The sequence below is a fragment of the Acanthochromis polyacanthus genome, chromosome 5 (genome assembly GCF_021347895.1).
Source record: "Acanthochromis polyacanthus isolate Apoly-LR-REF ecotype Palm Island chromosome 5, KAUST_Apoly_ChrSc, whole genome shotgun sequence".
Classification (NCBI taxonomy): Eukaryota; Metazoa; Chordata; class Actinopteri; family Pomacentridae; genus Acanthochromis; species Acanthochromis polyacanthus.
Window position 1 is genome coordinate 23,045,599 of NC_067117.1, and position 16,708 is coordinate 23,062,306.

The 16,708-nt window shown below is 42.6% G+C and overlaps 1 protein-coding gene across 1 annotated transcript; it reads left to right on the plus strand.

Annotated features, from left to right (window-relative positions):
* The first annotated feature begins 1,227 nt into the window (after positions 1-1,227).
* Positions 1,228-16,661, plus strand: myh7ba (myosin, heavy chain 7B, cardiac muscle, beta a). Its single transcript, XM_051947772.1, has 42 exons — positions 1,228-1,372; positions 1,860-1,963; positions 2,049-2,192; positions 2,380-2,536; positions 2,871-2,898; positions 3,167-3,263; positions 3,948-4,040; positions 4,163-4,226; positions 4,329-4,427; positions 4,510-4,613; positions 4,707-4,845; positions 4,934-5,052; positions 5,383-5,532; positions 5,721-5,891; positions 5,976-6,155; positions 6,255-6,387; positions 6,473-6,549; positions 6,872-6,959; positions 7,104-7,221; positions 7,304-7,427; positions 7,996-8,132; positions 10,764-11,019; positions 11,120-11,362; positions 11,452-11,628; positions 11,725-11,870; positions 11,963-12,053; positions 12,135-12,524; positions 12,609-12,735; positions 12,825-12,943; positions 13,067-13,263; positions 13,354-13,537; positions 13,762-13,927; positions 14,038-14,162; positions 14,271-14,386; positions 14,477-14,669; positions 14,751-14,954; positions 15,147-15,272; positions 15,455-15,625; positions 15,741-15,845; positions 15,932-16,027; positions 16,183-16,317; positions 16,562-16,661. The coding sequence occupies exons 1-42, from the start codon at positions 1,276-1,278 to the stop codon at positions 16,571-16,573; spliced, it is 5,802 nt and encodes a 1,933-aa protein (XP_051803732.1). The 5' UTR covers positions 1,228-1,275; the 3' UTR covers positions 16,574-16,661.
* Positions 16,662-16,708: the final 47 nt, after the last annotated feature.

A 16,708-nucleotide genomic window follows, 5' to 3' on the forward strand; every position in this document is an offset into this window, starting at 1 on the left:
GATTATTCCCATCTTCTTTTGAGGCCCGATGTGCTAAAGTTTGTGATGTTTTTGGCTGTGTTCTCACAGAAAAAATCTTTAAAAACCAAAACTAAATTCAGAATCTGTCATCACACCTTCTGGACGAATTGCAACACGTTTATTGGTGTTAAATCCATGTGAGGCGCTTTATTGTGTGACAGTGGTCGTGCGCCATGTTTCGCTCTATTAATATAATGTTGTGTATTTATAGTAGCATGTTTAATGCCACACAGCTCCTGAAATAATCTCTTCTAAGGTTGCATCCTCCGCGGCCACACACAATAGCAAACATCCCTGGCAGCACTTAACAACACACAGACTGCAGGGTTGTTACTTAGAGGCCAGCTTGAGTTCGCAGCATCAAAGTCACCCAAAGGGAGTTCATTTCTGCTCAAGGTGGAGTAAAATGACACAACCGGGTTTTACATGTGTATTTAGAACTACTGTCTGTAACTTTCATTCACTTTAAGATTTCCTGCTTTTATTATTTAGTGCTGTTCCTGCTTGGTGAAGTTGTTCTTGGACACAAATCTCTGTCTTAGCAGAGGTAAAGATGCATTGCCCTTCAGAATGCACAGAGTGAAAAAATTCCCCCCTACTGGGATGCTCCTAGTGCAGCTCTCTCCCTCACAGTGTGTACAGTGCATAAAATAACTGGGATACAAAAATAGCCGGCTTGAGTTTAGCGCAATGACAAAAACGTAGCTTTCCTTTTGTGTCAATTGAGACAGGCGCTCAGCACCAATAGGCGCTGGAGGAGGTGGCATATGCTAATGAGGGACAAATGTCCACTGACCGTGACCTTGACGAACACAGTATAAAGGAGGGCACATCTCAGTAAGCTGTTATTTCGTTGTGGTCGTCCTGAGGTCAGTGGACAACTTTTTTTTTCTTTTTTTTTGCCTTCGTTTGGTAGGTTGCTCCTTTTGCGCGCGGGTTGGCTGCCCTTTAAAGAGTCTCACAGAGTCTTAATTTCATTCTCAGCTGTAAAGTAATACTGTTTACCTCCTGCCGGCACGTGTCGGTTAATGCGCAATACTGTGTTTCTGATCTCATTTTGGTAACAGTGGAGTTGCGCTTTTTACGCACAAGCAGGTTTTTTTTTTAATTGTTTTATCAATAATGGAAGGTTGAAGTTACAAAAACAGCTTTAAAATATGACGAACTGCTGACCTTAAGATTTGTTTTCTCACCAAAGGAATTCCACAACTCGTGCGTCTCGCTGGTGACTCCGGTTTTCGAGGAGCTTCCAGCATGTCGCGCTTTGACATGAAAGAGTTTGGAGAGGCTGCACCGTTTTTACGCAAATCTGACCTGGAGCTGTTGGCGGCGCAAACCATCGCTTTTGACGGTAGGCCTAATAAGGAGACTGCAAAGAACCGGAGCCTTATAGGGCGCATTACATAAAACATATTCATAAAAGAAATTAATTTGGGTTTGGATGCGATCTTCATTTTGCAATAGTTCTTTGAAAAGGGGGAAATCCGTGAGGTGGTGTAAATTTGTGCTTTGTCATTGTTTCATTCGACGCAGTGTTTATAAAACAAATGTGCAAATAATGAAACTAGTCAAAATTTGTATGAATATTTTTTTATTTAAGGTAATTCTGCTGGACACAATAACAACAGTAGTAAACTGTTGGATTTAGTTCTTTTGGTTAAATGTCACAGTTCTTTGCTATTTTATTGTGAACTTGCTTTTGAAAACAAAAATCTAAAATTATTATATTACAACAAGACTTTTTTTAATTTTGAAAAACTGTTTGCCAGATTTTGGAGACTTTTGCTAGAGTCCCCAAATGCTCCCACTAAATCCACATTCCTCTGTTGTGCTGTTAGGTAAGAAGCGAGTCTGGATCCCTGATGAAAAAGAAGCTTACATTGAGGTGGAGACCAAGGAGCTCAACGGTGATAAGGTCACTGTTGAGACCAAAGATGGGAAGGTAAGTGTCCATCTTGCTACAGAAACATCTTTTCAGCATACGTACGTGCTCTCCTCCTCATGTCTACCCGTGCCCATCACTTCAGACCATGACAGTGAAGGACTGCGACATCCAGTACATGAATCCTCCAAAGTATGACATGATCGAAGACATGGCCATGCTGACTCATCTCAACGAGGCCTCTGTGCTCTTCAACCTGCGCAGACGCTACGCCGCCTGGATGATCTACGTGAGTATCCCTTTATGGAGAGATGGTACTTCCCCTCCACCATGTGTCCTTAAGAGGCAAGATTATCCAGATGAAATTACAGAGTTCATCTTTGACCTCGAGCAATGTCAACCTGTCAGTGGCAGGATGGTTTTAGGGAAAGTATCACAGTAAGTTAATCTTGTGTCATGTCCTCCTGTTTCCTCAGACCTACTCGGGCCTCTTCTGTGTGACGGTCAATCCATACAAATGGCTGCCGGTCTACACAGCTCCTGTGGTCGCCGCCTACAGAGGCAAACGCCGCTCTGAGGCGCCGCCGCACATCTACTCCATCGCAGACAATGCCTACAATGACATGCTGCGCAGTGAGTGCACAAACTCCTACATTTAGTGCCAAAGCACAGTAGACACAAGCACATACAGCCAAGCCTGAAATTATTCATACCACTAGCGAATTCTGACTTAAAGTTACTTTTAAATGTAAATAAAAGCTGAGAAATTATTTTTTCCACAATGATGCCTCTTGTATATCTTCTTTTTATCTTTTGGGAAACACCTGTGTCATTTCAAATCAAAAACAAACTTGTTGGTTCAATACATGTAACTTTAAGTGAAAATTTGCGAAAATAATTTGGGGCTTGACTTTATTTACTGACAAATATACCGAATATGAACACACGTTTATTTTATCCTCACCAGATCGGGAGAACCAGTCCATGCTCATCACGTAAGTATCAGCCACTTCAAATTTATCTCATTTTAAATCACAAATTAGAGGTGAAACACACAACTTGTAACAGCCTCATAAAATTAAGACTGTCCACACACAGTCATTTTAAAGATTTTATATTTTTTCCTTCAAGTTTTTGATTTTCTCACTTTTTTCTTTTCTTTTTTCTTCTCTTGTAACATGCAGTGTTCATTTGCTAGTTTTGTGACCAGTTTTTACTGTACTTGTTGTATGTGCACTTTATTATTTTTTTACACTCCTATAGCGGAGAATCCGGTGCTGGCAAAACTGTCAACACGAAACGTGTCATTCAGTATTTTGCCATTGTGGCAGCTCTTGGGGAAACTTCTGCCAAAAAAGGAGTAAGGCTAATGTGGCAACACCTTTTTTTGTTTCCCACTTCCTGTTTTCCAGCTTTTTTTTTGCTGTATTTTATTTGTATTTTCCTCATTTTTTTGGTCCCAGGAATCCTTCAGTGTATTCCCTTTACCATGTCCATACATTTTCTTCACTGTCAGAACTGTGAATGTGATTACATTCATGTCTGAGTCTTTACCCCTCATGTGTTGTGTAGCCATTTCCAGCCACTCCGCTCTGCCTTCTTATTGGTTTTTAACTTGTATTTTCTTTCCCCTTCTCACGTCCTTTTTATGGCTCAAAATTTTCATTTTCCTTAATTTTTCCCTTTTGCTTTGATTTTAGTTTTTTTACTTTTCTATGTTGTTTGATGCTCATTTTTCCTCCCCTTTTGTCCCCTGCGTTCACCACATTTCATCACATGAAACAAGGTGGCCATTGGTTTTTACCACAGCTTTAACAACCAGTTTCTAATTTTCCAGTTGGTTTTGATGTTCCCCTTTGATTGTGAAAGCATTATTTAATCATGCTTCCTAATTATAAGACACTCATTTGCTTCTCACCGTCTTCGTTTGCAGCAAGGTCCAGCCACTAAAACAGGGGTGAGTTTTACAGCAATTAAAATAAATTAGAAGTTATAAAAATGATGCTTCAAGCCATCTTGAAATTATATTTTTGCTCTCTTCTAGGGGACTTTGGAGGATCAGATCATTGAGGCGAATCCCGCCATGGAGGCGTTTGGTAATGCCAAAACGCTAAGGAACGACAACTCATCTCGATTTGTGAGTCAGATTTCCTTCATTAAGAACACAGTACATAAATTCAAACTGGTTCAGTATTGTTGATATTTTTAATTGTTCAATTTTTGGTTCATTTCTTTCTTATTCTGATATTTTTCCTGCAGGGCAAGTTCATCAGGATCCATTTCGGTCCTACTGGCAAACTGGCCTCGGCTGATATTGATATATGTGAGTAAATGGACACAGGCCGTTTTTGTTTTTTTAACACTACATTTCTTCCTTTTGTTTCTTGTCTGAAATGAACATGCCACAACTCTCTCTGTCCTTCAGATCTTCTGGAAAAATCCAGAGTAATATTTCAACAGCCTGGAGAGAGGAGCTACCACATTTATTACCAGATTATGTCGCAGAAGAAACCAGAACTCTTAGGTTTGTAAATGAACTTGTTCTAGATATTTCTTTGCCTATAAATGCAGAGCTCAGCCGTGATATTGTAAACTGTTTGTTGCAGACATGCTGCTGGTGTCGTCCAACCCGTACGACTACCACTTCTGCTCTCAGGGTGTGACCACTGTGGAGAACCTGGATGATGGACAGGAGCTGATGGCCACCGATGTGAGAGCTTTTGTCTTTTGCACGTGAGAGGTGGTGAGAATACAGTAAATTGAGTAGATTTGCAGTCCTGACATTGCTTTTCTTGATTTACAGCATGCCATGGACATCCTCGGCTTTCTCCCCGATGAGAAGTACGGCTGCTATAAAATAGTCGGAGCCATCATGCACTTTGGCAACATGAAATTCAAGCAAAAGCAGCGCGAGGAGCAGGCGGAGGCCGACGGCACTGAAAGTAAGCACCAGCAGTAAGCGCTAAAAATATAGCTACAAATTTTAAATTGAATTTGTGTGACAATCTTTTTGACATTTTTGGTGATTAGGTGCCGACAAGGCCTCATACCTGATGGGGGTCAGTTCAGCTGATCTCATCAAGGGCCTCCTCCACCCGAGGGTGAAGGTGGGCAACGAGTACGTGGTGAAGGGACAGAATGTCGAACAGGTGAGGAAATAAAAAGGCTTCTGTCTGCGTTTTTGTTGTATTCTTTCAGACTGTGCAATGTGACACCATCCAGCCCAGACAGATCAAATATCTGCCACTGTGTCCGACACGTAAAAGCACCACTGTGGTATGAAAGGCACGTTACAGCGGAGTAAAAATCCAGTGTGTTGAGTTTCACCTTGTTCTGGTGGATGATATTTTCTTAACTCTCGGTCAAACAATACAGTCGTCGCTCCGCCCATAGTAGATTCTGGTATCTAAGCAACAGAGGCCATCCATGTGAATGACAGCTGTATTCCTTCTGTGTGTACGTGTGTGTTGCTGCTGAAGGTCACCTATGCTGTCGGCGCTCTGGCCAAAGCCACATACGATCGCATGTTCAAATGGCTCGTGGGACGCATCAACCGAACACTGTACACCTCCCTGCCTCGCCAGTACTTCATAGGAGTCCTGGACATTGCAGGGTTTGAGATCTTTGAGGTAAGTTGGCATTTCCTTTCAAACAACAATCATTACAGATGGAAGTTTTTTTCAAACCATTTCTGTTTGCATGCTTGTGTCTCCACCCTTCTCTCACTATGATGAATTAGTTATTACGACGGCAGTATGAACGTGGGTGACATTTTCTCATATTGTTCCTGCTGAGCACCTGTTCTTTTTCATTGCAGCTCAACAGCTTCGAGCAGCTGTGCATCAACTTTACAAATGAGAAACTGCAACAGTTTTTCAACCACCATATGTTCATCCTGGAGCAGGAGGAGTACAAGAGGGAAGGCATTGAATGGACCTTCATCGACTTTGGTCTGGACCTTCAAGCTTGCATCGATCTCATTGAAAAGGTTCTTTACTCATAACAACCTTAATTTGATCACTAGTGAGTTTTTTGAGAGAATAATGAGGCTAACATGTTGCTCTTTCTTCAGCCGCTGGGCATCATGTCCATCCTTGAAGAGGAGTGCATGTTCCCAAAGGCCACAGACAGCAGCTTTAAAGCTAAGATGTATGATAATCACATTGGAAAATCGCCTAATTTCCAAAAACCACGGCCAGACAAGAAGCGCAAGTACGAGGCTCATTTTGAGCTGGTGCACTACGCTGGAGTGGTACGTGTTCTCACTAAACCACCAACACAATCTCACCACAGTCAGCCTTTCAGAGAATAAATTTCCTGTTTATTGATTTCAGGTTTTTTTTTTTCACAGGTACCATATAACATTTTTGGTTGGTTAGACAAAAACAAGGACCCACTGAATGAGACGGTGGTGGCGTGTTTCCAAAAGTCCTCCAACAAGCTGCTGGCTTCTCTGTATGAGAATTACATCGGCTCAGACTCAGGTGGGAAATGCTTAGAGAGCAATGTGGAAGAAAGAACTGAGAATTTAGGTTGATAGAATCAATCACTCCTCTGATTCTCTTCTAGTGTCCGACCATAAGATTGGTGGCAAGGAAAAGAGGAAGAAGGCGGCCTCCTTCCAGACTGTATCTCAGCTTCACAAGGTGAGGCCGACTCCACAGGACTATTAGAAATGCACACTGGCGATGCATGTGAATGTCATTTGGGATTTTGTGAGGCATCATTGGACAACTGGGGTGGAGGCAGTTAAGACTTGCAGTGATGTTTAGGGCAATGATCACATGAACATCACTTTAAGTCTGTGCTGGCTCCTCTCTCCGTCACGTCGAGGATTTCACAAGTGAGCCACAAAAATTTGCACAATGGATTGACTTTGTTGTTATTGTTTGCACTCAATGATGTTTTAATAGAATAATGAATGTATTTTTACTTACTCAATCATCCATTTGCTGTTTCTTCCTGCAGGAAAATCTGAATAAGCTGATGACCAACCTCCGCAGCACCCAGCCCCACTTTGTTCGCTGCATCATCCCTAATGAGACCAAGACTCCAGGTAACACAAAGCAAAAATCATCACATATCAAAGGCCTTTAAACAATAAGAATACATATTACTTATATAGTGCTTTTCAAGACAGTCAAAGACACATAGGATAAGAATAGGGATTAGGCTGATGTTTGAAACCCGCTCTACACAGGGATCATGGATCCATTCCTGGTGCTGCACCAGCTGCGCTGCAACGGTGTGCTGGAAGGCATCAGGATCTGCAGAAAAGGTTTTCCCAACCGCATCCTCTATGCTGAGTTCAAACAGCGGTGAGACAAATACACACACTGCACGAATTAAATATCACAGCATTAAAACTGAAACTGACGCATTCTTGGTTCATAATTTCAGCTACCGCATCCTGAATCCACATGCCATCCCAGATGATAAGTTTGTGGACAGCAGGAAAGCTGCAGAGAAGCTGCTGGCGTCCCTGGATGTCGACCACAATCAGTATAGATTTGGACACACAAAGGTGAGAGGTTGTGTGTTTTTACTCAAATACCCTATCTATACAATTTATGCATCTGCACCACATTACTAGTTAATTTTCAAATTACCACAAAATATATAATTTTGTATTTTTCAGATTAAATTATCCAAAAAACACATGCAGTAGTAAAATTAGCTAAACAATGATGAACTGCATTAAAATGTTTACACATTAATGTATCGTATTAATAATCCAGTAAATTAATGTTTCTATATTTACACTTAAATGGGACAGTTTTCTGCATTATGCTTTCTTTTAACACTTTATGTATATTTAGCTAATAGTACTTGCGCTAAATTTTGAATACAATGATTTCACTTGTAATTATTAACACTTTTATTGTATTGTTACCAACAGCAAAATATTCTGTCTACATCTCCTGAAATTTGAAATTATTTAGAAATCCCAGGTTTATATTCATAATAGTGACGATTTGATTAGATCTGAAAAAAAGTCTTATGTTTTTCATTAATTAGTTTTAGTTACACGTTTTTTAAACAAAGGTGCTGCCAATTTAATCTTTGCTTCTTCTACTCTTTGCTTCATGTAGGTGTTCTTTAAAACAGGCCTGTTGGGTCACCTCGAAGAAATGAGGGACGAACGTCTGGCCAAAGTCCTGACACTGTTGCAAGCGGCTGCTCGTGGTAAAATCATGAGGATGGAGCTGCTAAAGATGATGGAAAGAAGGTAAAAAAAAAAAAAAAAGACCAAAATGACTTTCATTTGATGCCAACAAAGCCATAAAAGAATACAAAACGTGTTCTTGGGCACTCCAAAGTCTTTGAGCTCTACCTCACAGGAAGGTGAAGACATGAGTACGGAAAAAAAGACCTCTGACACCAGTTGCTTCCGTGAACAGGTTTAATAACAACACGGTCGGCCGCGAGCCCTTCAGCCTGTGATACACTACACCTTCGCTTTCACTCCCCTGCTCAAGTATGTGTGGCATTCAAGGGCAGTGTTATCAGCGTGTGTGAGGCGTGTGCTTGCCCTTGTATGGTTACCAGGCATGTGTGTGGCCCTGTTGTTAATAAGGGTCCCGTCCCATCCCACACCACACACACACACTCGTAGGTCTCTGGCCATTCTCTCCATCCACTCTCTCTAAATTAAACAATGTGGACGGTGTCCTCAGAGCCAGGTGGCGACATGTGTCAAGTGGCAGCTGCTCAGGCCCTCCCTAAAAATACAACCCGGCCCCCTCCCTGGATGCCCGATGGCCCCTGGTCCCTTTTGTCCACGGCGCCTGCACTTCTAAGTGAGTGCATTGATGGGATATGTGGTGGGTGACAGGATTAAAGCCCGTTGGACAGAGGGCTTTGGTTTCTAAATAAACACGAACGCTCACCTTTGAGGGGCACCCAGCATGGAGTCATGTCAAAAATGCAATCAGCTCCCCCACCCTCATTCAGTCACCTCCCACCCCGGCGTGTGCGAGCTCACTCAAACCCTCTAAACACCGACAAGAAGTCCTTGACCAAACCGCCGTGGGTCCATATTTAGGGCTGTGAGACACCATCCTACTGAGACTAAATCAATCTGGTAACCCTGTTTGGCCACAGTCGTGAAACATCAAAAGCAGCATTAGGTGTATGATTTCATTTGGCATCGCTCTGCATATGATTAGATACACAGAGTGTGTAGCTGCAGGATTAGTGCCAAAAATCAAGCACCAAGGAGAAGCCACGAAATAAATAAACGGGGAAGTCCGGGATAAATCTTTTTGACCTCGCTTCTCTAAACGGCACTGGTCTAAAGTTCAAGTTTTGAACTAATCTTAAACAGGACTGGACCACTACTGGATTTTGTTACATTTTTAGTGTTTAAAAAAAATTATGGTTTGACAATGTTTGCAAACATTTGCCCAACTTTCTTCTTCTGACAGTATGTCTCTGCAAGTACTGGATTCAGTTAGGCACTAAGCACATGCAGACTACCGTTCAAAAGTTTGGTGTCACTTTTGACAGAAAAGCAGTTTTATTCAATGGAAATAAGATTAAATTAATCAGAAAGACAGTCTACACACTGTTAATGTGGTGAATGACTATTCTAGCTGGAAGCAGCTGATTTTTACTGAAATATCTACATAGGAGCACAGAGGAACATTTCCAGCAACCATCACTCCTGTGTTCTAATGCTACATTGTGTTAGCTAGTGATGTTGAAAGGCTAACTGATGATTAGAAAACCCTTGTGCAATGAGGTTAGCATATAAATAAAAGTGTCAGTTTTCATGGAAAACATGAAACTGAATGGGTCACCCCAAACTTTTGAACAGTAGTGTATTTTTTAAATTGCAAAGTCATAGAGTATCCCAACAACTTTAACAATCTCCTCAACACAATTATGAAAAGCCTTCTTTACTATAGATCATGTTTAACATGTTTATAATGTCCAGGACAAGCGTTTAATGGTAAAAGTAGTGAAATCACTCTGAAAATAGCATAGGATTTATTTAGTTAAAAGGGTTATTTCTATTGGAAAAAAAAACCCCAGAAATCATTCTAGTGCAGTCATTTAGGGAAATGTCAATAGAAAAGCATAGGCACAAGTAATAAACTTTTTATGTACTCTCTGTGATGTTCAGGTATTACAGCTGTCTTAGTAAGTGGATATATATGCGTTACAGGTGAAATTAGAATCCAGGCAGATTTTAAATCCGCCTAGGCAGAATTAGAATTTTGATTTTGCTTAGGCGAGATTGAAATTTGAAGGGTTTTGAATACGATATGCTCTGTTAATGTAATTATTTGTTTCATGATTATTATTATGTACCTTGAAATTTGGTTTTAGATACAAGGTAAATAATTAATTTTGAATTAATGTCAACTTTTGTCCTCAACACTTGGCAAAATAAGCAGGGAAAAAATTATGTTGTCAAAGTAGTTTCTGGGTTTTTTTTTTTTTTTTTTACTGTATACCAAAATCCTGCTAGAGAGTTAGGGTTAGGGTTATTCTTTCTAATATACAGGCTATTGATATATCAAGATTGAAATCCGTACAACAACCATGGTAGGATTTTGATTTCGCCTAGGCAAAATCAAAATTCTAATTCTGCCTAGGTGGATTCTAAATCTGCCTGGATTCTAATTTGGCCTGTGACACACACACACACACACATATATATTTTTTTAAATAAAATACACTGGATGAGATTAGCTTAACTACTCTATAGTATTTCCACATACTCCATGGCAGCTGCAGTAGTAACCTTGATTAGCAGTCACAGAGCCATGTGACATTTTAGGTTAATTTTATTTTTTAAATATTTAGATCATAAAGTGCCACTCTTCTATTCTCTCCCATTCTTGAACTTCAGGGAAGCTCTGATGATCATTCAGTGGAACATCCGAGCCTTCAACGCTGTCAAGCACTGGCCTTGGATGAAGCTCTTCTTCAAAATAAAGCCTCTACTGAAGAGTGCCGCTACTGAGAAAGAGCTACTCTCTCTGAAAGAAGAGCTAGCTAAGCTGAAGGAAGCTCTGGAGAAATCTGAGCTCAAGCGGAAAGAGTTGGAGGAGAAGCAGGTCAGCTTGATCCAAGAGAAGAATGACCTTTCTCTACAGCTACAAGCAGTAAGTGTTACTTCTGATGTACAGTTTTCACACATTCAGCCTTTACAGATTCTGTAATAATGCGGCAACGCACTGAACACATTCTCTGTTTGTCCCGTAGGAGCAGGACAATCTGGCAGATGCTGAGGACCGCTGTGACCTGCTCATCAAAAGTAAGATCCAGCTTGAGGCCAAAGTCAAAGAAATCATGGAGAGGCTGGAGGATGAGGAGGAGATGAGCGCTAATGTGCTCGCTAAAAAGCGAAAGTTGGAGGATGAGTGTGCCGAGCTGAAGAAAGACATAGACGATCTGGAGATAACTCTGGCCAAAGTGGAAAAAGAGAAACATGCCACCGAGAACAAGGTGAGATAACTAGAACATGAGAGCAGTAAGTTTCCTCTGGAGGGGGGGGGGGACACACCATAAAAGCTCAGTGTTATATTAATTTTCAGGTAAAAAACCTGATTGAGGAAATGGCAGTTCTGGATGAGACAATCATGAAGTTGACCAAGGAGAAGAAAGCTCTTCAGGAGGCTCACCAGCAGACTCTGGATGATCTCCAGGCAGAGGAAGACAAAGTCAACACTCTGACCAAAGCCAAGGCCAAGCTGGAGCAACAAGTAGATGATGTGAGGAAACTGTACTGCTGCATCATTTAGTCTTAAGCTGTTAAATAATATATATCTAACTGGTGACATATTTTTAACCTTCCTATTGCGAATCAGCTTGAGGGTTCCTTAGAACAAGAGAAAAAGCTGCGCATGGACCTGGAACGGGTCAAACGTAAGCTGGAAGGAGATCTGAAACTTTCCTTGGAGTCAGTTATGGACCTCGAAAATGACAAGCAACAACTTGAAGAGAAGCTGAAAAAGTAAGAGCCATCATGTATTCACAGATAAACATGTAAATTTTAAACTATTATGAAGAAATATTAAAGTATGATTATCGATTATTTTCTACTAGGAAAGACTTTGAAATGAATGAGATGAGTGCAAGGATTGAAGATGAGCAAGCCTTGGTCAGTCAGCTGCAAAAGAAGATAAAAGAGCTACAGGTGAAAACCCTTCTTTCAGCTACCAATGGAACCCTTATATGATCCATAAAAACAAAATAACTGACCATTGCCTTCCTACAGGCTCGTACAGAGGAGCTGGAGGAGGAACTGGAGGCCGACAAGGCTTGCAGGGCCAAAGTGGAGAAGCAGCGTGGCGATGTGGCTCGGGAGCTGGAGGAACTAAGCGAGCGCTTGGAGGAGGCTGGTGGAGCCACCTCAGCACAGATAGAGATGAACAAGAAGAGAGAGGCAGACTTTCTAAAGCTGCGGCGAGACCTGGAGGAAGCCATGCTGCACCACGAGGCCACGACGGCAGCTTTACGGAAGAAGCATGCTGACAGCGTCGCAGAGCTGAGCGAGCAGATTGACAGCCTGCAGAGAGTCAAGCAGAAGCTGGAGAAGGAGAGGAGCGAGGCCAAGATGGAGGCCGACGATCTGACCTCGACTGTGGAGCAGCTCTCCAAGGGCAAGGTATATAAATGAACAAGGCACACAAGAGACTAAACTAGATCAAGTCAAGACCTTAAAAGACTAAAATTTCTGTCTCGTCTGCAGGCCACCTCAGAGAAGATGTGTCATCTCTATGAAGATCAAATGAACGAAGCTAAAGCCAAAGTGGAGGAGCTCCAAAGGCAGCTCAATGAAACCAACACACACAGGGCTCGAGCTCAGGCTGAGAGCGGTACAGGACTTTAATTTTATCAAAAATCTTGCTAACAGACTTCACAGAATTATAAGTAATGTCTACTTTGATTTCCTCTCCTCAAATAGGTGAGCTGGGTAGGAAACTGGAAGAGCGGGAAGCCATGGTCTCCCAGCTGCAGCGTACCAAGAACTCCTTCAGCCATAATGTGGAGGAGCTCAAGAAGCAGCTGGAAGAAGAGAATAAGGTAACAACCTGTAAATGCACCAGTCAATAGTTACTGTCTCCAAGACTGGTGCTTATCTCAGCAAATATTCAGAACTCAGACAGGTAAATTAACTGCTGTTTACATCATGATTGATCTCTGAAGGCCAAGAGCGCCCTGGCCCATGCACTGCAGTCATCTCGACATGACTGTGATCTCCTGAGAGAGCAGTATGAGGAGGAACAGGAGGCCAAAGCTGAGCTGCAAAGAGTTCTGTCCAAGGCCAACGCCGAGGTGGCTCAGTGGAGGACTAAGTATGAAACTGATGCCATCCAGAGGACTGAGGAGCTGGAGGAAGCCAAGTGAGTGAGATGTGTTTTGAACCTACAGAATCGCATGGAGCAGAATGATCACTAAAGGTCTGACCATCAAATCTGTTTGCTTCTCATTAGAAAGAAGCTGGTGACACGTCTGCAGGAGGCTGAAGAGACTGTGGAAGCTTCCAATGCAAAGTGTTCATCCCTGGAGAAGACAAAACATCGGCTCCAGACAGAGATCGAGGATCTCGTCATTGATCTGGAACGTTCCAATGCTGCAGCTGCTGCTCTGGACAAAAAGCAACGCAACTTTGACAAGGTACCGGCAATTAGAATGTTTCTACATTAAGAGAATGTGTTTCTAATGACAGCTACTACAGAAGATCGTCTCTGCTTCCATTAGGGGATAGGATCGTAATATCTTGCTTGGCACCGATTTGTTAGGTTTGGGTACAATTCACTGAGGTTACATCAGGACATAGATTCCAGATCCAGTGTACTCTAGAAAAGATGCAGTTTGAAATGGATCATTGTCCATCCCAGGTGTTGGGTGAGTGGAGGCAGAAGTACGAAGAATGCCAGTCAGAGCTGGAGTCCTCTCAAAAAGAGTCCCGCAGCCTGAGCACAGAGCTCTTCAAACTGAAGAACTCCTATGAAGAAGCTCTGGAACATCTGGAGACCATCAAGAGGGAGAACAAGAACCTTCAAGGTACAGCTGACATTAATAAAATCCAGTTGGAAGTTTGTATTAAAGAAAACACTGGTTCTGCCTTAACATAATGTGAAATAAACTACTTTTGTATCTCTTTCTACCTTCAGAGGAGATTGCTGACCTCTCAGATCAACTCAGTCAGGGAGCAAAGACCATCCACGAGCTGGAGAAGATGAAGAAGGGCCTGGATATGGAGAAAAGCGAGATTCAAGCTGCACTAGAGGAAGCTGAAGTAAGCCATTTTCTGAGGTCTTTTACTTCCTCCTTTTTGTGGTTTGTGGGGTTTTCCTGACTGAGGACAATCTCCTCAAAACCTCAGTGCTGTGTCTGTCTGTCTCAGGGCACTCTGGAGCACGAAGAGAGTAAAACTCTCCGGATACAACTGGAGCTTAATCAGATTAAAGCTGACGTTGACAGAAAGTTGGTGGAGAAGGATGAGGAAATTGACAACCTTCGGTAAGTTTTAGAGATAATTCTGTCCCATCATCCCCATCACATCATTACTATCCCACCAAAGAATGTTTCAAAACTTTATCGCCATTTTAGCCGGAGCCACCAGAGGACACTGGAGTCCATGCAGGCCACCTTGGATGCTGAGGCCAAGTCTCGCAACGAGGCAGTGCGCCTGAGGAAGAAGATGGAGGGCGACCTGAATGAGATGGAGGTACAGCTGAATCACGCTAACAGGCAGGCCTCAGAGTCCCAGAAACTCCTGAGAAACCTTCAGGTCCAGATCAAGGTGAGTCCATACTGCAGTCAGGCAATGACCTTGTCCAATATATATTATCATCTCCTACCTGAACTTGATCTGTGACTGCAGGAAGTTCAACTGGAGCTGGACGACACTATCCATCAGAATGAGGAGCTGAAGGAGCAGATGGCAGTGACGGAGCGTCGAAACAACTTGCTCGCTGCTGAGGTGGAGGAGCTAAGGATGCTGTTGGAGCAGAACGACCGGACACGCAAGCTGGCCGAGCATGAGCTGCTGGAGGCCACTGAAAGGGTCAACCTGTTGCACTCCCAGGTGGGAAGACAACTTTAAAGACACCACATTCTCAGTAAAGGGGCATGAAGATGGAATTTAGTTTTCCAAGCTTTCTAAAAATAATTTGCAAAAGATAACCTATTAATTGATATCTGTTTTAGCTACCCTCATTGTTATGTTAGAGGTTAGTTTTAGAAATGTAAGAAACCAAAGCTGACTCTGTTGCTTCAGAACACTGGGCTGATCAGCCAGAAGAAGAAGCTCGAGTGTGATCTGTCCATAATGTCGAATGAGGTGGACGATGCTGTACAAGAGTGTCACAATGCAGAAGAGAAGGCCAAAAAGGCTATCACTGATGTAAGTGCAGCAGTTTAAACAATTTGGCTCTAGACATACAATCACGGTGTCTGATTAAGATCCTGTTCACCCAACAGTCGTAAACACACACATCTGTGCCAGAAGCCTTTGGGTGTTTCCAGTTCTAATACAGTTAAGAAATTCTCTACCGCCCATTTAACACAAATTATCTGCATTTGTAGGCAGCCATGATGGCAGAGGAGCTGAAGAAGGAGCAGGACACAAGCGCACATCTGGAGAGGATGAAGAAGAACATGGAGCAGACCGTAAAGGATCTGCAGATGCGTCTGGACGAGGCTGAGCAGATCGCCCTCAAGGGAGGCAAGAAGCAAGTTCAGAAACTGGAGGCCAGAGTAAGGGACTAACTGAAATAATTCTCTACAGTATCACTGTTCTATCTGCTTGCAATAATATTTTTTGTTGGCAGTTTGCAATGAAGTAAAGAGAGTTTTCATATCTTACTGGTAGGTCAAAGACCTGGAGAATGAAATGGAATCTGAGCAAAAGAAGAGCCAAGAGTATCAGAAAGTAGCGCGCAAATATGAGAGGAGAATCAAAGAGCTCTCCTACCAGGTAAGAAATCAGTCTGTTTGAAGATACAGCATGCTAGAGTCTGCAAATCAAAAGTGGAGTAAGAGCTAAATGTGCTGTCTGTGCAGGCTGAGGAAGACAAGAAGAACCTGAGCCGCCTGCAAGAACTCATCGATAAGCTGCAGGCCAAAGTGAAGAGTTATAAGAGACAGGCTGAAGAAGCGGTGAGTCCACGGTCAAAGATGCTGTACTGGCTCACATCTTAGTGATGAAGCGTAAAATACAGCTATGAGGTGATGGTGAGGTTCATAAAGTCATATCAAAAAGATTCTTTGGTTCGCTGTATGCTAAACAGTTTTCGTGAATTCCTTCTCTGCAGGAGGATGAGGCAAACACCAACCTAACTAAGTACAGGAAGCTCCAGCATGAGCTCGATGATGCAGAGGAGAGGGCAGATATGGCCGAAACGCAGGTCAACAAGCTCCGTGTGCGCACCCGCGACCAGAGCAGCAAGGTTGGTCCACAATGCCATTCACATTACAGCACGCTGCAGAGTGGAATTGTCTGACCTTTGGAAGAATTTATTAAAATTAGCCAGCAGGCTTCAGAGCAAGAACTAATTTTAGAGGAGACTGGATGTAATCCTCCGTTAAAGATGAACCCACATAGCCCTTTCATGTGATCGCCGCCGTGGTTCTGAGTAACTCTGGCACTGTGTACGTTGTTGCTAATAAACATCTCTGTCTCGTGCATTTCAGCTCGCTGAGTGATGTGGTGAAGAAGAAAGCGCTCAGTCGGCCAGCTGCAACAGCTGTGCGTGACCGGGACGACACACCCGAATAAAGACTTTAAAACCTCTGAAGGCGACTGTTGTTTTGTGTTTCTGTGTGAATAATATGATAAAG